Source organism: Zingiber officinale, chromosome 11B, assembly GCF_018446385.1.
Source record: "Zingiber officinale cultivar Zhangliang chromosome 11B, Zo_v1.1, whole genome shotgun sequence".
In the NCBI taxonomy this organism is placed as follows: Eukaryota; Viridiplantae; Streptophyta; class Magnoliopsida; order Zingiberales; family Zingiberaceae; genus Zingiber; species Zingiber officinale.
Window position 1 is genome coordinate 64,157,015 of NC_056007.1, and position 20,205 is coordinate 64,177,219.

At 33.8% G+C, this 20,205-nt stretch overlaps 2 protein-coding genes across 10 annotated transcripts in view; one reads left to right on the forward strand and one right to left on the reverse strand.

The window, feature by feature from the left end:
- LOC122033357 overlaps positions 1–10,395 on the forward strand; it is a 48,056-nt gene extending 37,661 nt beyond the window's left edge. Inside the window, exons 9-15 of one of the 9 annotated variants that reach the window (XR_006126514.1) lie at positions 5,059–5,143; positions 5,786–5,970; positions 6,078–6,194; positions 7,050–7,166; positions 7,257–7,339; positions 7,569–7,613; positions 8,851–8,970. Coding sequence is in view for 2 of the 9 variants with exons in the window: in XM_042592361.1 (XP_042448295.1) it covers positions 5,059–5,147; positions 5,790–5,970; positions 6,078–6,194; positions 7,569–7,613; positions 8,851–8,982; positions 9,798–9,932 (699 nt within the window). In the remaining 7 variants the exon portion in view is untranslated. Of the gene's footprint in view, positions 1–5,058; positions 5,148–5,785; positions 5,971–6,077; positions 6,195–7,049; positions 7,614–8,850; positions 8,983–9,797 lie in introns of those variants that run through there. The other 8 variants (XR_006126515.1, XR_006126512.1, XR_006126513.1 and 5 more) reach the window with 8 other exon arrangements.
- A 640-nt stretch (positions 10,396–11,035) lies between these two features.
- On the reverse strand, positions 11,036–19,636 carry LOC122033358 (protein krasavietz-like). Its single transcript, XM_042592363.1, has 8 exons — positions 19,506–19,636; positions 19,082–19,105; positions 16,944–17,049; positions 16,496–16,564; positions 15,063–15,556; positions 14,474–14,735; positions 12,221–12,429; positions 11,036–11,363 (listed from the first exon to the last, which is right to left on the reverse strand). The coding sequence occupies exons 1-8, from the start codon at positions 19,508–19,510 to the stop codon at positions 11,297–11,299; spliced, it is 1,236 nt and encodes a 411-aa protein (XP_042448297.1). The 5' UTR covers positions 19,511–19,636; the 3' UTR covers positions 11,036–11,296.
- Positions 19,637–20,205: the final 569 nt, after the last annotated feature.

The window sequence follows — 20,205 nt, forward strand, 5'->3', positions numbered from 1 at the left end:
AAAAAAATTGATGGCTAAAAATTTTAGACAACAAGCTCATGTTTTGAAGGTGGGGTTCTATGGGATTATTAGGTCCAACTTCCTAGTTGATCTTTTAAAATACTTGTATTCTTTATGAATTTTCACATTATTTGATGTGACATGAGAGAAACTATATGAGATTATATGCACATGTTTTTTATTTATGATAATTTATTAATTTAAGTGTTTAATTAATTTTCTTTCAAGTATAGTAATTGCAATATAAATTTGTTGCTAAATTGATATCCTCTTGCATTATGAAGAAAAATCGATATCTTAAATTGGCATCCTCTTGTGTCAAAGGCTTCTTGTGAAAAACACAACATATGATAAAACTCCAATCAATGCATAAAAATAAAGCGTTGACAACTAACAACAAGTTTAACAAAAGGGGCAGTCTGATATCTTCAAAATAATCAAATTATCAATAAAATAAAAACTTTCATGCGCTTTTAAATCCTAAAGTAAATCTATCATAGTCTCGACACTAGAAATTCTCCTGCAATCTGTATTTCTTCATTCTCATCATTACCTAACATTATAATCTCATATTCCTCGTCATGCTCATCAGGCTCAATCTCTTCTTTAATAATTTTATCTGTTCCTTATACTTTTTCGTCCACTTTCATATTCGAGTTTCTGAAACTAAAAAAAGGGGTCATTCTCATAAAAAATTTAAACTGCTTAGCTATCCACAATACATATACATATATTCATTGTATTCATTTACCTACTTTTCCTTTCTTTGTATGTCCTACCCTCAATGTTAAAATATTCTTGGGCGTATGTGAATGATCATTGGCTTGGTTGTTGTTGTATGTTAATGATCGTTGGATTCATGATCCGTTCATGATCAGACTTGATCTCTGACAACTATATAGATTATATGAGTCTCCTTTCTCTTGTCAAACTTTTTGTCTCAACTCAAGTTGAAGATTATGTTTGACAACGACGAGGGAGTTCAATCTCTGTATGATTTCTTCTTCTATAGTGTATATGTTCTAAAGTACTTCAATTTTCTATCACAAGGTAAGCTTAAAATGCAAAAACAAGGCTTTGAAATTAGAGCAACTTTTTCCATAACTTTTCTACCATAGAACAAAATAAAAAGCAACAACCCCACAAAAATCTTTATTAACATTCAAAATAAAAATGAATGTATTTGTTAATTACTTAATTTACCTAATTGTTTTCTATCTCTGATTGTTATTGCTATGCTCATGTTGAACAATTCTTTGCTTCTATCAAAATTTTCAAGTTGCTCATATACTTTTATCCTTGTCTCTACATCAGGATATATCTTCTCAATAGTCTTGTGAAGACCTTTACATCATGGTTAAAGTTTTGATTGTGTTGAAACTTAGAAATTTAAATGTCATGGTGTTACAAGATTCATGAGTTATAAATGAATATGATAAATCAAAAGTAAAATTAAATATTAACTCATACCTAGGATTAAGATAGTATGCTGGAACATGCAAGTCTATATAGTTGTAAATCCTAACGTTTATTAATGATCTCCCAATTACATTGATATTGAACCTCGATGCATCTAAAATATTGTGTAATTTGCTATTCGGTTCTATTTCATTTCTTTATAGATGTATCCCATGGCTTGTTTTGCATAACTACCACAAGTTGAAGGACTTTTACAAGCCGCATCTCACACTGCAAATAGAGCATTAGTTTCAAAACTCTCAAATCAGTTGATACAATATCTTATACTCTCTATCCTTCCAATCAAGTTTGTAAAATAAGTTTTGGTTGATGTTTCAGATGCACAAATTGACCTAAGCCATTTTCCTTCTTGGCATCTTCTTTAATGTGGGTATGATTTGGCAAGTCCAGTCACAATAATTCTTGCTAGCTCACCTTATTAAATCTTCTGGGAATTTTACCAATGTGTCATGGTAAATGAACCCAGTGATTCTCTTAGCCTTCGAAATAGTATCAAAGAAGATAGAAGTTTCACTGATATTTGTAAAACTCAAATCTAAACAGTGTGAGACCAAAATATTTCCCCCCTTTTTTCTTCCAACAATCTCTTAACTACTACATAATTAGATCCTCCATTTGTTACAACCTGAACAACATTTTCTTCACCTATCTCATCATTCAAATTCTTGATTGAACCTTAAGAACATTTTCTTCACTTAACAAAGATCATTGTGAGTTTTTAAATTTTTTGTTTTATATAGCTCTGTGGTAGGAAAATTATGGTGAAAAGTGTCATGATTTTAAAAGCTTGTCATTTGTATTTTAAGCTTAACTTATAGTGCAGTGTGTAAGAAATTGAAATACTTTTGAACACGTGAACTTTAAAAGAAGCAATTGTTTGGAAGAACACAGATTGAATGCCCTCCACTTATCAAATACAATTTTTATCTTGACTTGAGATACATATATTTATTTGATACAAAGTCCAAGGATGAGTGGATTATTGAAGCCAAGTATCTTTGTCTTCCACATGGATGTCCAAGAATGCATTGGTTGGCCCCCATGGGCATAGCTGAGTTGGTAATCAGATGGTACATTGCCACAAGAGAGCAGGGATTGAATCCTCGGGGAACAATTTTGGGGAATAAAATCTCTCCACCTAAAGAGATGTCTCTGGGTCACTGTGATTTACCTCCCTTCGAAATGCCTTGGGGCGGGCATGGGGGGATGCCTGGGGTGAGCACATCACCTTTTGCCACAAGAATGCATTGGTTGGAGTTTTAGTATCAATCACTTAAATGGTACAAGAGGATGCTAACATGTGGATATTCTTTGTTGTCATGATGCAATTATCTCTATCTCAAACAAAAGAAAATTAACACTTGAATTGAAACAATATCATAAAAGAGAAAAAAAAACAAAATATCACTCATATTCTCAAATAACTTCTCTCAAATCACATAAAATGATGTGAACATTCATAATGAGTATTTGATCTGTAAAGATCATGAAGTTGGGCCGAATGATTTCAGAAATTCAACCAACAAAATATGAGCTTAGTGTCTAAAATATTCCGACTATGAAATTTTCTAGTTATGCATTACATTGAACCTAGTAAGATAATTATAATTCAAAATCAATGAAAAATGAGAAAATAGTGGGAAAGTGAGAAAATAATACAAAAGAGCAAGGATTTAAATGTTGACCATGCTGCTTGGCACGGACAGAATTCACCCGATTGACACATGAAAGTATGAAACAACTTTGATATGCAATTTATAGTGATTGCAAAGGTCGTTGAGGATTTTTGCAGTATCGAGGTTGCACGAGAGGTCTACAATGGTTGCTAGGCTTCTTTAATTCTGACTTTCATGACGTCATAAGAGACCGAGAGAGATTGTGCAGCGAGCAATGAAAAAAGTAGGGTTCAGTGAGACTATGTTGAGCCTCTCCTTCTGTGCATTTTCTCTTGTTTTGAACTCCAAGGAGTAGCTCCAACCTAGCTCGAGATTTTAAACCTTGGAAAAGAGAAACTTATCTTCTTGACAAGTAACAACCATACTGATTTTATCTATCATTTTACATTATTTTAATACATTTGTGGCTACAATTATTCCAACCAAAGACAAATATTTTTCATAATATGTTTGCATATATACCTGTAATTTTCAGTACACGATTCATTGTTTGATTCCTATTCAGGAGAATTCGTGATATGAATCTTGAGTTGACAACTTTGGTACTGAATAGTTCAGCAAGCTCAGCTGCAATGCATTTTTTTTAAAAAAAGCAGCAGCTAATGAAAAGCTCTTTCTCAGGAAACAGACTCAATTTCTCTTCTTTCTTTTCACATGGCCAATTCAGGGGGATAAGAGAGACCATGAAAATAAGTTTCAAAATGAAAAAAAAAATTCAGATCCTCATTTACTTTTCTACAAAGGTATAGGAATAGTTCACGACAATAATATCTGCTGCTAAGGTGTACCATGGTTATTGCAATCAACAACACAACTTACAACTTATAACTCGGTTTCCAAAATAATTTTTTTTAAAAAAAGTGATTTCTTCAGTTAGCAGCATAATTAACTTATAGCTTATTACTTGCTCTTCAAAGAAAACCAATTTACTTGATTTACAAAATAAAAAAGGGCAGCCCGGTGCACGAAACTCCCGCCATGTGGGGTCCGGGGAAGGATTCATTGTACGCAACCTTACCTGCTTTTTGCAAGAGGCTGTTTTCAGGATTTGAACCCGTGACCTTTTGGCCACAAAGCAACAATTTTACCGTTGCGCTAAGGCTCCCCTTCAAAAAGGAAATAAAATTTCTTTAAGTACTAACAAAGGAAAGTTAACCACAAGAATGACATGCTTTGGTTTTTTGCTTGTATTAGTTTGGAAACACTGTGCAATGCTAGTTTGAAAAAGGTGTCAAGTGAGTTTCGCACTGGGACAACAAACAATATACCTGTAGGTGTACACTGATATGATATAAAGTTGTACATTTTTCAACTAACTCTAGGTAACATTGAGTTAATTTTTTCAGTGCGTATTACCAAAATGACAATATGTTTATTGGACAGTTAAACTTGAACTAGATTATGCTGTAAAAGTCTGTTTGAGTTTTTAGTTATTGAACATACAGACTCCTACCCGGTTATTTAAATTGGAGTTATATCGTGTTGTAACTATTGTTTTAGTTTTCAGCTCCTTTGCAAATGAACTCCTAATTTAGAATATATCATGATAAAGAATACGCTTCATTTTTATTTTGTTAATAAACTACTTGAGATATGGAATCTTCATGTTGAGAATTAGAAAGAAAATCTTCTCTTAGATAAACATTGTGGCATTATATAATTTAAAATAAGCATTTATTGAGCATCAGGCAAGTGGGGTTGTCCAGATCTAGATTGCAATATGTTACCCACCATGATCATTTGCAGAGATCCCATTTACATCAAATGATTTTCATTCTGAATCAGTTGGCATGGTCTCCTTGTCTAAACCAATTTTCACCAGTCATCTACCCATTTTTATAACTTTGTAACAACATTCTAGTGATTGTTTAGTTGATGTAAATTTTTGTTTTTCTAATTATAGGTGCTTGACAATCTTCCACATGATCTACTCTATTCCCCAAATCAGGTGTCTCCATGGATGGAAGTTTGGTTGGAGAAGGCAAAAGGTAGGTATGTAATTTTGAATTCTATAGGAAAGACAAAATTATTGCCAATTGTACTACTATTGCAGCTGAGTTCTTATTAGTTTCTCAATTATTAAAACCTTTTTTGTTTTATTTACTTTTAGATATTTTAACAGGTGATATCTTTCCAATTTTCTTGACATTATTTAATATGTAAATAATTCACCATATTTGTGATCTAATCCATCAAATTCAGGAGGTTACAGTCCTTTCATTTCTGTGCTAAATTGCAATTCATGTCTCAGATTTACTATGTCAATATGTAGTAGTGGTGTGGACATTCTTCATGTTAAAATGCTTTCTTCTATGGAAAGTTAAAAGCCACAAAAGAGGTTATTGCTGAAAGTGTATATTGGGTTTAATATTTGCATGTACTCCAAAGACTGAATAAATAGATTTTCTTCTGGGTTCTATTTCTTGTTAATTTGTAAGTATCTTTCATCTGTTTTCTGTTGACCCAAAAGAGTATTTTGTGTTCTTCGTAACATCCAATTCCTTTTGTTATGCCCTAATTTACATTGGAGAAGCCAGCTTGTATGCCCATTGGTATATTTGCTGAAGTATGAGTATCTGTTCTACTGCAATTTTGCTTTTCTCAATTCTTACGTGGTTGTTCTCTGCAAGAAAGCTTGCAAATTTCAGAAGTCTATAAGCCAATACAAGATTTGTTGATTGCCAAATGCATCAAGATTATTGGCTTGGATGAAGATCATGCTTCTGGTACAAACAGGTTAGTTTCTGCAAGTAGGCGTATTTGGTCAAAAGCTTTTCCGAGGCCCCGAAGATCTTGGATGCCAACTGGTTGCTTGGTAGGACAAATCTCGTACTAACTTATGCCTTATATATTAACTTTCTGTTTTCTGGTCGGGACGACATGCATGCTTTGTAATACTAACATATGAGTTTTAACTTTCAGAAACTAATGGAGGTTCTACATTCGGCTCTGCCAAAGATGTCCCTTATTGCTTCTGATTTCAGCTATCTTCCAGAAGTTAGGATACCTGGTGATAGAGCTCCTTTAGTTTCCTCCATGGTACCTCTTTCATTAGTGATCAACTATTGGATCCTTTGTCAGTTTTAGTTTTTTCATATAATAATTGATCAATACATGTCCTTCAAAGATGCTGAAATTAATTATTAATTTATAAGTATCCTGTCATTTTGTTTTGCCTTTTCGGTATCATAGTAATCAAGTTAATCCTTTTTAAGTTTAAAATTTTTAATTTCAGGTTGTTTCATCTATAGCTGTAAAAGTTAGGTATTATTATCGACCCAAATCAATCCACAATATGGGTTGATTCAGTGTTGCATCACATTTTGTAGTTTGGTTAGCTTCACCTCTCTGATTTCCTTGCAAAAGTCTAATAACTTGTGAAAATAAGAAATATATCAATTATCGACTCCTTCCTCCTTTCACTTTTGCATAACATCTACTGAGAGAGAGAGAGAGAGTAATCACAAGACATCCACTTATGAGTGGTAGAGGATTACACTGTGGATCACAAAGGAAGATCTGATGAGGAGCAATGATACATTGTGTGGACAATGAGAATAAGAGGAAGTAAAAAAAGAAGAGGAATAGGAAAAGTAAAAAGAGGAAGAAAATCTTGTATCTTATCCTTGTGCCATTGGAAGTTGTTTCACTCAATGTGGTTTGAAACAAATGCCATTATTACTTGAGGCAATACATGATTAGTGTCAAGTATCATTGACAAAACTGGTAATTTTTGCTCTTGTCGATCTAGTTTTGATTTTGGACGATTGATTGATTAACTATATTCACATATGGGTTTGTAAACAATTCACAAAAAGTTCATTTTTTATGTTGATGTCAAGTTTTAATCTGACATCCAAAGCTTCTAAATTTGGATTTTTGCTCGAATGCTAGGATGATGGATTCATCAGTTTATCTTATACTGTTGGCTACCTTTGTCCAGTGGGCTTCATGTATACTACCTTTTGGGTTGTTAGTTGTTTTTAGCCAAGAATTAACCATGCTTGCCAGGTATGCATGCCATGACCTTACATCCTTGAAACTTTGAACATGTCCCTTATAGCAAAGTGGAACAATTCTAACTGTTTATTTCTTCTGCAGTAACCTTTTTGTTAACTTATATAAACTGATGAACAGGCATGGTTCTGGTACTAATATTGCTCCAAACTCTAAACCTTGGTCTGGTACTAGCACTTATTTACATATTCTTGGACATAATAAATATAGTATAGAAATTTTATGATTCTCAAAGCTAGGATTTACTTTAGAGAGGTCTTCAAGGAATGTGCTACCACAAAAATGTTATCTCATATAGAATTTGTTCATTGTACAATGCATTCTTGAACCTTGTATGTGTTAAGGCATCTTATAACTAGATAAAATCTTGAGCACTGACCAAAGTTAGTTCTGCAGAAGGGTGGAAGGACTACGGATTATGACAGCTACCTTGATGCGAAGGTATAAAGGTTTCTAAATCATGTTTTTTCAGAAGATGATTTGATTCTTCTCAAGTGCTATAACCCTTTCAGCTAGTTGGTTTCCATCAAATCTGACTACTTGTCAATGGTTTTCCTAAATAAAAACTTCCACAGAATGTACAATTAAACAATTAACACAAGTATCATCTCATGAAAATTTCTGCCTATTGCCTTTTTATTTTAATTCCAACTTTTCTTTGAAAAAAGATGAATCACAATGATTGTAGATTCCATGAAACAGTTGAATCAGCTGGCTTCTGGAATCAAGTTCTTTTATGTAGCAATTACAGAATCAATTTTACCAAATATGTATGCCAAGTAACAAGTATATGATAATCCTCTATCTTACTAGGTTTGTTTTATCCCATGTTATTCTAGTTTTGTGTACTTTTATTGTTTGAATATGCAGCCAACATATTTCAAAGAGAGCAGGAGCCATATAGAGTTAGTTTGGTCAAGGGATCTCTATCACAGTCCAACAATCATGATTTTTCTAAAACTGACTGGAATGATACTATTTTGGTATTGTGCTGATGTTTCAACTTATATTACCAATGGAGAATTGGAAGCGGAAGAGGAAGATAAATGTGATGAAAAAGTGGCAAAAATAGAGCATAACTATATATCAAAGTTCATCCTTCATGTCCCATATAGAATGATACAATTTTGACATTCTATTGTAGGAACACATGTTAAACAAATAACAAATATTGTTTCAGTTCATCTTGATATTAATGGGTGTCGAATGCTAATATGATACCAAACTCATCGACATGGTTGACGTAGGATAAATTTTTTGTGCCAAGTCGTATCGAGTTTAGGTAATTTATCATAACCATACATTTTGACTGTGCCACCTAACACAATACAAGATTTCAAACCTTGATTCATATGTTTCATGGACACTACATGCATCCATTTTTATGCGTGAAGTTGAACTGATGCACATCATGTTAGCCCAACTCTGTGAGATCAGTTGCATAATTCTTATCATGCCATTAAACTCGATGCAAAACTATAAGCATGAAGTCAAAAATGGTTTCTATTATTTACATGGATGAGGGTATATTTCACTGTTCCCTTTTTGTATTTTTCGGACAATGAAGAAACCAACCTGTAAGCTTTAAGTAATTTTTGTATCAGCATTCTGATGTTTTTTATTTAAGGCATCAGAAATTGCTTAGTCATAAAGCCTAATACGAATGTTATCTCATCAGGGAAATGCCGATATCTTCTTCCCAACAGATTTCTGGCTGCTAGAGAGAATTGACCATTACACCTCTGTCTGGTCATCTGAGCAAAAGGTTTCCACTCCTCAAAAGCCATTAAAAAAGAGGAGAACAATCATTGTGAGTTCTGCCTTAGCTTGTTTTCACTAGAGCAGCTTATTCTGCTTTTGGTCCCTTTTGTTGTTTTGTTCAACTTTTTGTTGCATCATATTTATGTGGAGGAAATAATTGATTATTATACTGTCGAGTTTTTATTTTCTTGTAAACTTTCGGTTGCATTAGTTTGGTGTGGCAATCACTGTGTAACGTCATTTGATTCAACACAATAAGTTCAGTTTGTTGGCCCTTTGGTTCTAGATATAAGTTCAGCTAAGGCATTGATGTAAGATAGTTTGCACAACCCGGAGTTGAGTTGCTAAATTAATAGAAAAACAGGAAGCTAAAAATGGTCAGGAATATCAGATACATGTTTTGAGCTACTGCCACTGGTTAATTCTGTGTTATGGAGAGGTTGAGGAAGTGAAGCATAAATAGAATATAATTAATATCACATAGATCAAGTCAGGTTGTTTTCATATTGCCTGAATGAAAAATTGGATTTGCTGAATGACACTTGATTTATAGCTGGTGTGCATGTTTAAACAGTTTATAGACTAAGCTGACCCACTTGATTCTTGCCCATTCATGATTAATTTTCTTCTTTAGCAGGTTATATTTTTTATTTCACTTTCATGAGTTATTATTACTTGTATCACGCTGAAGAAAATGTTTTACCATTTTCAAATGTGTTTAATTGCTTAATGAGAGTTTCTTTAGTTGTTCTAGTTTCTTTTCCCCAGTAGCCCTTTAGCAGCTTCTTAGAACAATTATCACTTGCCGTTTTTTGCTTCATATTAGTAAATATCTAAACGCTTGATCATTGCACTTTCTTGTAGCTTGATACATCCGCTTTCATGGATGAATTTGGTTTGCCATCAAAGACGAGGACAAAAGATGGATACAATCCATTGGTCGATGACTTTAAGAACACTAAATTTTACATTAGTGTGCCAACACATAACATCGCATAATCATTGCTCAGAGGACAAGCAGCTGGACAATGTACATATGTCAGGGCACAACATTCAATGTGTTCCACAGCATAATTTTCTTCCGCTGCTCAAACAAATAAGATAAAGAAATACTCCTCGGTTGGGTTCATTCTCATGCTGTTATGTACTAGCCACATGGATTAACTGTAATTCTTTTTGAGCAGCTGGTAAGTTTCTTGCATCATACCTTTTCTACATTAGAAATGATTGGAAGTATTATTGTCTTCTGATACCTCTGCTGTTTATTATTTCCATTCTTTTTTCGAATTGCCGTCATAGACTTGTTACTGATTCTTATTTTAAAGTTATCAGTTCGGAAAAATGCTGTCCAGTAATCAAACTGATTTTAAAACTATAGTTCTCTTTTGTAGTAGTGATGGGTGTAGGTTAAAATGCTGTCCAGGAATAAATTGGCTTTAAAGCTATATAGTTCTCTTTTGTATGACTGACGAGTGAAAGTGTGCTGCTCTACAAACGTTTGCCCTCCCTGTTGTTCTCGTTTTTTTAAATCTGATGAGCTATCTCCATACGTTCTCTCTCCACAGCGGTGGAAGTAAAAGTATTGTTTTTAATAATTTTTTTTTTTATAATTCTAGTGTTTATGTTATGTTTTGGATTTATTCCTAACAACATCCGCAATGCCTTTAACGTTGAACGTGTTATGTTTATTTTTTTTTTTTTGAAATATGTAAACATTAACGGGTTCAAAGATTTAATCATGTTAATGTTATAGTACAATAAAAAAATGTTCATGTTGGTATTAACATTCCAAATTTAATACGAATGCAGAAGCTCAAGATTTTCTATCTTTATTTCTATTATTATCAGAGAAAAAACATCTATCTTCAAATTAAATAAAATTTAGACATCTTAATTATAAAAAAACTATTTGTGCCAAAACTACTGAGGCAATAAATGAGGCTGGATGTGGTAAAAAAAAAAATCAAAATTATAAAACGTAGATAAATCAGGCAAATCTTGCGATGCAATTTTTATCCTCCTAACATTATTATCTCATTATTAAGAAATCACTCTTACTACCTAGCATTCATTCTGATAAACAAGCAGGCTGATACATTAAGTTTTGCTGTCAGAATGACAGTGATAATAGCAACGGCTCCTGCGATGATATTAAAGGATGTCGCTCAAAAGAAGCCAATAAAATCATTTATCATACTACATACATAAGCTGAAATAGGGAAAAATTTAACATAAATAACTCCATGCATTCAGGTTGTAAACATCTTTCATTGGTATGATGCATCACGGTCTAACTATGTTTGCTTGCACCACCAAGTAATAAAAGGCAGTATATATATAAATTCCTAGTTTGTTGCATTAATTTATTCTTCTTCTTCAGCTTCCTCAAGCCAGTTGACGAATGACTCCAGGGCTTTCACAAAGGTTTGCCTGCCCAAGTTTGTAAAAAGTGATAATAATTATTGTAAAGTTCAATTATTCCTGAAGTACATCATCAGCTAAGCCAAAATCATTTTTATTATAATGACAAATTTTGCAATTTTGTTTTTCTGGAAACGACACAACCTTTACAAGGGGACCGGATCCTCTGGACCACTTTTTACGGTCCAAGGGATGATCCCTTTACATACATTGGTAGGATAAATGATCTCCACTTATAATATAGATGGGGATCATTCATCCCCATCAATATATGCAAAGGGATCATCCCCTGGACTGCAAAAAGTGATCCAGAGGATTTGCTCTCCTTCCCCATTCATCCCCATCAATATATGTAAAGGGATCATCCCCTGGATTGTAAAAAGTGATCCAGAGGATCTGCTCTCCTTCCCCATTCATCCCCATCAATATATGTAAAGGGATCATCCCCTGAACTGTAAAAAATGGTCCAGAGGATCTGCTCTCTTTTACAAGTGATGTCTGATGATAACTAAGTACATACAGATAGCTACTGTTCCAACTACATGAAACTATATGAATCTTCTCTTCTTTTTTTGTCACTCTCTACCTTTTACACTTTTATTTAGTAAATTCACTCTTTTAACAATAAAATTCATTAATAGTCGTACTCATACCATCTCAAGTAACTATCAATTAAAATTTTCTAGAGATCACTTATTGCACTCAAATATCATTAACAGAGTACACCTAAGTACTATCAAATATTATGTAATTTATCATTAAAACAAGCAATAAATAGGAAATAATCAAGGCTCTCATTTTAGCATTTTTAACAAACATAATTTTAACCAAAGAGATAAAAAGAGGGAAAAAGAAGAGTGCTGCACCTGCCCTTTGGGTTTGCACCTTTACGAAACCAATGAAGAACAGTATCCTCTGCAAGTACATCTTGCTCATAGAGAGATCTTATAATTTCTGGAAAAAGTTTCATCAATTTGGTATCCTCGTAGCATTGGATTTGAACCTTGTACATTAGTTCCAATTCCAATTTCCCACTGGTACAAAAAACATTCAGAAGCCCTGCCCAAGTTTTCACCTGCACATGTTGCAGATTTGAATGACCAATATAATTGTGATATGTAAATTGGCACTCACAGGTCTATCCAAATTACAAGAAGATTATAAATTGTGAATAGCCCATATAAATCAGGATTTCAGCATGCATCATACATGTTAGAATACTTAATATCACATGTTTGGGCAGCCGGTACTCATACCTTTAGTGGTTGAAAACAGACAGTTATATCATTTAATCTTAAATGAGCCAGGAAGTTTAAGAGCATCAGATTCCTAATTAATGTTGTAGTCATTGGTTTGACTGCCATGCTGCTTTTTCCTCTTAGCGATTCTTCCATGATTAAACAGGCTAATGTCTTAGCTGGCCCAAAACATGCACCCTATTGCAGTGACTAGTTGCTATATTCTGTGCTCATGCGAGACTAAAAGATCTTCAAATTGAAGTAATTGTGAAAATAAGCAAAAAATTAATACTCAGAAGATCAGTGTAATTAGAGAAACATTCACATGTTCCAGAAACTCTCAACTTGACAATAAACAACCACAGAGAACAAATAGGATACACCCTTTTCCATTCCCATATTAGTCTGCAAGGTGACAAATTCTGGTGAATCAATTTCGTCTCTATCTGCAAACCAGTGAGACCATAAGGAACTCTACACTAGTTTAGCAATTTTGACACGTGGCAAAACACAATATTGTATCTTATGACATTTCATGCTTTTCTACGACATAGATGACACTAATCATTGAGGTAGAATGTTAGGAGGTTGAATGGAATGGAATGACATTGGTTCATTCCCTCCATGATTATTTTCCAATGTTTGTATGAACTATTTGAGGTGAAATTAACATTCCAAGGGACACACTATTTTATTCCACTCATTACATAGTTAGGTGAAATGATCATTCCCTGCTATTTATCATCCTAAATACAAAAATAAAGATAAATAAAATAGACTGGCCAAACTGGTTTTGGTAGGCCAAGCAAACCAAGTTGCTCAATGTACAGGGTGGATCAGACATAATGACGATCCAAAAATTGAGAACCAATTCATAAATTTCTATTAAAATTTTACACTTTTATGAATTCTTTGATTTTTTTTTTTAGAAGGGGAGCCTTGGCGCAATGGTAAAGTTGTTGCCATGTGACCAAAACGGGTTCAAATATTAGAAACAGTCTCTTGTAAAAAAAGTAGAGTAAGGCTGCGTACAATGGATCCTTCCCTGGGGCCCCACATGGTGAGAGCTTCGTGCACCGGGTTGTCTTTTTTTTTTTATGAATTCTTTGATTTTTGAGTTTTTAAAAGTTTGTTACATTTTTAGAGATAAACATTCTACGAGTTGGTTATAATATTTAGAGATAAATTAGGCTTCTCAAAATGACCTAATATTATTTCGAGACTTTGGGATCCATGTTTAGTAACATTTCTCTTCAATGAATCGAGAATTTGAATTTTTTTTCCACAGTACAATTTTTTAAGCTGCATCACATGGTCGAAAGACCAGGTAACTGGGTGGCTAAGGTGAATTGATGAGCTGGACAGTTCAGGAAACCAGGTAACACAGACTGCAGGAGCAGATGTTGCCAATCTGGCATGCCAGATAAACCAAGCTGACTGGATGAGCCTAGTGGATTAAAAAAAAGGTGAACTTGGTGGCTTGGAAAGTTTGAACATTACACCCTTGTTAGTAGATTAGGACAGATCGAGATATCAAATTTGCCTAATAGACCAAACGTAGCATTAGCATCAATCATGTCACTTGTCAAGCCATTCCATTAATATGCAACCAAACAAAGAATTGGAACGGATTATTCCACTTATCATTACATTCAACCCAAACCTATTTGCATTCTCATTAAATTCCATTTTCTCCTACCAAATATAACCTTAGTTTATCATGCAAGCTATATCCTACTATTACAAGTACCATCAACTTGAGGCAAGTAAGCTTCATCAAAAAACTATCAAACAAATAAGTGAACAGTTTAACATAAGTAGCACCCAAGCATCTATATATAGGTTTGCGAACTTCAAAGGGAAGAAATAATAGAGAATTACTTGGCGAAGGGCAACATTTGCATTTTGTTGCTGGTTTTTACCAGACCACTGAACAGCGTCCATTATCACATCCCATAAAATGCGAACAACTTCAACATCTGGCAAGTTAGCAACTTTAACATGCTGTTTTGCAGTTTCTATTACTTCAGATACATCAGTTTCTTCTGCAATCTGAGTTGTTAAGGCTGTTTTCATTTCCTTCAGCTTCACCTCAAATATTTTCTTCTCATGGTACTGAACCAGAGCTGGCAATCCTTCTCTCCTGGGAAAAACGTTCTTTTTAAGAAAAGGAAAACATTATTTAATAGGAGTAAATGTTTAACATGTTAGAATTATTTTCATCAATGATGCACCTGTGACCAATATTATAATAAAGGATCTCAACAGAATTCTACAGTTAATATTTTCTGTATGATTATACTAGATCAGTCAATTCATATGTGAATTCTTTGCAAACTATAAAATAAGAACTCGATTTGATTTGATTTGATTTATTTGAGATTCACTAAAAACATAAGCCCAAAAATATAAGCAACTTATCCAGAGTACAGCTAAAATATATTAACCACTCAAGGCAGAAGTGACTTACATGAAATGCTCAGAAAGACATTCATCATTATGCCGTCCAGGAGGGAAAAAATCAAGGAGATTGTCCTCCATTTTACCACGCTTCAAAAGTGCTATAAGATCATCTAAGCTGTTATCGACCAAATATTCCCGAAAGAATATAGTAATAAATGGAAGAACTAGCCCCTTGGCCACAAGATTGTCCTTAAACAATGGCTGGAAAACTGTCTCAGGAGGAAGGCCTGACAGCTTCTGAGAGAATGTAAGGGCTGTAAAGAGAGCAAGCTTCTGCCTCTCATTCTCCTCAAAGAGCTCCAAGGACTGAAGGAATTTTCGCATAACATTTTCAAGGTTCTTAATCAAAAAGGGCCTTCGCCGCAAAATTTTCTGTATGTAGAGAACGGAAGGTAAGATAGTTTCCCGTTTAGGCTGGCAATCCAAGACTGAGTAGGGATGTCTCTCCCCTTCATCAGATTTTATTGTACCAGGTTGAGTTCGGCCACCAGTGAAGACGACCTACAATAATAACAGTGAATTGAATTTTTGAGTGCCAAAGCAGCAAGATAACAAGTACAGAGAAAGGACAGTAAATTGAAAATGGTTGCCTCAATTCCGCAGCATTATCAAATATATATGCAAAAAGCTGGTTATGAATTCTCAAATTATATTATCTCATAATAACCAAAATACTAAGGACAGTTAACATTTCCCATAGTGAATTATATTTTGCAAACATGCTACCGTTAGATATTGATGACCTTAAGAACAAATTATTTCTTATGCAGTAAGATATTTTGCCTAATTAGGGGTGTAATCGAGCCGAGCCGAATTCTTGAATGTTTGAGCTTGGCTCGTTCATAATCGAGTCGAGCTCGAACTTTATTTAACGAATATATTTATGGCTCACGAGCTTATTCGAGTTTTTATCGAGCCTAAACGAGCTTAATAAATATAAATTATAAATTTAAATATTTATTAAAAACTAAATTATATATTTAGAAAAATTATAATATTCTTATTAAAATTTACAATTTTATTCTAATAAATAAATTTAATATATTCATAAGCAGAGTGTAAAATATATAAATTCAATATCAAAACTATTATTTTTTTCATTTAACAGTTGATTTATGAGTTTACTAACGAACATATTCACCAACTAACGAACCGAGTATTGCGAGCTTCATTAAACAAGCTCAAATGAGCTTTTATCAGATTGAGCTTCGAATAGCTCATGAACGGCTTGGTTTAATTATGTGACAAAAGGAGAAATCGCTCGCCCCCAGCGCCCCCGCCGCACCCGACCCAAATTTTAGTGGGGAATGATTAATTCCAAGAAACCGCAATTGTCAAAAAAAAAAAAAAAAAACAAGGATACACCTACAAACAAGAATCAACATGCAAAACTTAAATCGTCAGTTATCAGACACAAGAAATTAAATGATAGGAGATTGCCTCAAAAAAAGTGTCACCGTATCTTGAAAAATTCAGATCTGAAGATTCAACGTTCTTTGCAACAAGTTCCTGCAGAAGAATTCGAAATATAAATCAAAATATAACAAAAGGGAAAAAGTAGAAAAAAGAAAGTTCCAGATCCAAACTGATTCTACAAAGTTCGAAACCACTAACTAAAATAATTAAATGGAGAATCAGACACAAGTCAAAATCATAATTCCTAGATACATCCAAGAATAACTCCAAAAAAAAACATACATTGACATCATAAATATGCGAAAAAATGAAGCCATAAAAAAGAATGATGTACAACACAATTAAGGGAGTTATTTTCAATAGCCAAGTGTTTAGCATCACAAATTGAGAAAGTTGAGTACAATACTGTGTAAACATGACTCCTAACAGAAAAGGAAATCCTGACTCCTCTATGTTGCTATAAATAACGTACCAGATCACCAGCATTCTCCAGATATATCTGGACCACTGCATCTGCAAAAGCTGCAGGGTCCAGAGGAGCAGCTATATTTCGTTTGCGGGTCTTTATCCGAGTGCCACTGTATATTGAAACAATCATGATTTACCATCCTTGGAAATCAGGTTAAACAAAATGGTAATAGTGGATACAGAAACTTTCAGATTGTATGATTATCATAACAAAATGAGTGCAAGAATGCAAATTCATAACAGTAGGAAAATACATCATACACGTTCATAATAGTCTCAAATATGTGAGGCTACTACAATTTTTTGTTTGTTTGTGTTTTTCTAGTGTCTATACAAAAGGTCTGAATCCTGCAAAACATAACCACCTTCATCGGTGTTTTTGCATAAGCGCTTTATCCTCATATTGGACTATACAATTAATCATTGTTGTGACCATGGTTTGCAAAATCACGATCCGGATGGTAAGATTTGGAAGCACTAAATCGATCCGGATCAGTTAGGATCGGGTTTTGTAGTGGAATCTGAGCAGGATCGTACAGGATAGGTGGGATTGGTATGATTCTATGATCCTACGATTCTATACATTGAGAGGTCATAACTTTTGACTCGGGTTGAATCACGGGGCATACCATATATATCAAATTAAAGCTTGTTCATAGATCTACATTTATTACCAGGTGTAATTCGTAAGCGCCTAGTCTTAAGCCAAAAAAACATCGTTTAAAATCTTTTCGGAGGCTCCTAACAATTTTTGTCATTGTATTAGGGTTATTTTTGTCTTTTGCATAGCAAGGATTTTGAGACTATTTAAAACATTTATTTAGCTGATATTCGATAGTTTTGATCCACACAAATATTTTCTTTCATTATTTTCCCCAAAATTATGCAAGTCTTGAGAAGATTGTTTCTGGCATTTATGTTTGAATCAATGGAATCAATATCCAATCCCACCTATCCGATCTTGACCGATCTAATCTTGACCCCAAATTAGTCTTGCGTAGGATCACAATGATCGGCAGGATCAGATCGGTTAGGATCGGATTTTTAGGGTCTGGAGCCTTTGGGCAAAAAAAATGGGGCTACAAGATGGCCCAAGTCAACTGATGTAACAAAAACTATTGATTCCATTTATTTGAACACGAATGTCAAAAAAAATCTTCTAAAGACCTATTGATTCAACAAAATACAAGGAAATAGGTATCTAAACAAATATTTTAAATACTCTCAAAAACCTAACTCTACATAAAATAATCTCAAATATAATGTATGAGCCTACAAAAAGGCTTTAAACAACGCTTTTTTGGTCCAAGACTGGTCGTTATGGGGTGTAACTCCATAACAAATATCGATCTATGAATGAGCTTTGGTTTAATATATTATGAACTCTGTGATTCAACCCGAGTCAAAAGTTATCAGCTCTTAATGTGTAGAATTATGATTCTACCGATCCTAACCGATCCTACCGACCCTACTCCGACTTCACTACAAAACACAATTCTAAATGCTCCCGGATCATTTTGGTACTTCCGTATCATACGATCTTACAATCCGGATTACAATTTTGCAAACCATGGTTGCAACTATCATTCAAGATTATTTACTCATTCAACATATGGGGAAATGATGCATAGGAGGATTTATGTGCCACTAGTAGTGTTTTGCCAAAGTTTGCTACGCATATTCTTAAAAACAAATGGTAAATAAGTTCTCAAATTGATCATCAGTAAGAAGCAAGTTCTTTCCAGTTTAAGATACCATATAAAATTCCAGAAATATTTACTACCAAATAACTAAAACAATTGTAGTAAAATTCACAACATCAATGAGTTGCACACAGTCTATGGAACCATTTTATGACAATTTTTTTTTTCATAGTATACCCAAAAAAAAACAAATCATCCTTGCTACAACTATTTTTAAAATTAAGTTATCAAGTCTTCCGTACCAAATGCTACATTAACTAACTCCTAACAACAGCAATCCCCTGATACTATGATAAATATGACTTAAGTGGCATAACTTAGACCATCCATCAAAATCAAATCGTAATATGATCCTCCCACATCAATCCCAGCAAAAAAAAAAATGATCCTAAGACAATAATGCAAACAAAATTAAAGGAAGGAAAACAGATTAGCATACCCTAGAGTGGGTTTCTCCTTCGAGCTGCAAAATTATCCAAACAGAAACAGATTAGATATTGCAGACTAACAGAACATCAACAAGAATTTCTACAACAAAAGCACCGAAAAATATAAGCAACTTTGAGAGCCAAAAATTCGTAGGATGCACAGCAACAAAGGGAAAAAGACAACCCGAGAGAGTTCGCAGTCAATGAATACGAGAAAATGAGCCATAACGTCATGAATCTAATAGCAGAGGAAGATCGGGTGTTTAACAGATCGATAAAAGCCCCTAAGACCAAGATAGAAAGCCAAATCCGAACTGGAAAGCAGGCGATCCACCACACTATCGTGATCTAAAACAGAAATCAATAAAACGACCCTCAAAAAACAACAAATACGAACTGGAAAGGGGAAAACAAAGCTTAAATCACAAATATTACCTCATAAACCACGACGGAATAACTCGAGGCGACTTCGATCGACGAGCGGAGCGAACAAGAGAAGGCGATGGAATGGAAGATAAGTGAGTAGATATTTTTCTTTAGTCGTGTTCATTTATTTTTAATTAAAATAGATTAATCATGATACAGATACTCAGATGTATATCAAAAATAATTTAGCGTAAAATATGTTTTATTTAAATTATATATTTCATAATTGACACGGGAATAAATAGTAAAGGAGACCTATTACGTTTTAAATTAATATATTTCATAATTGTCAATTCAATTTGCAAACAATCATTTTAAATTAATGGACAAAATTAGACCGATTTGGTTAAAAACATTAAAAAGTAGTATCATAACAAATAATCCATAACCAGAATGAGTCTAGGCACTTAGGAAGAAGGATATCTCTATTTTTGATGATTTTAGAGATGTAAATGAGTCTAGGCACTTAGGAAGAAGGAACTTCACATATTAAGGAGCAACCAGAATCGTATATTTGAATGTCTATACTCAACCTTAACTTCTTCATATTTTACTATAAGCTTTCAATAGCTCTTAGCGCTTATGATTTTTATGATTGTTTAAAACTTCGAAGAGATAAATAGCAGCGGAATACAGAAAAGAGAAACAAACAATGCTAATAAATCCAAATCTTACTTGGTTCAGAACCTGTGACGATTTCTACTCAAAG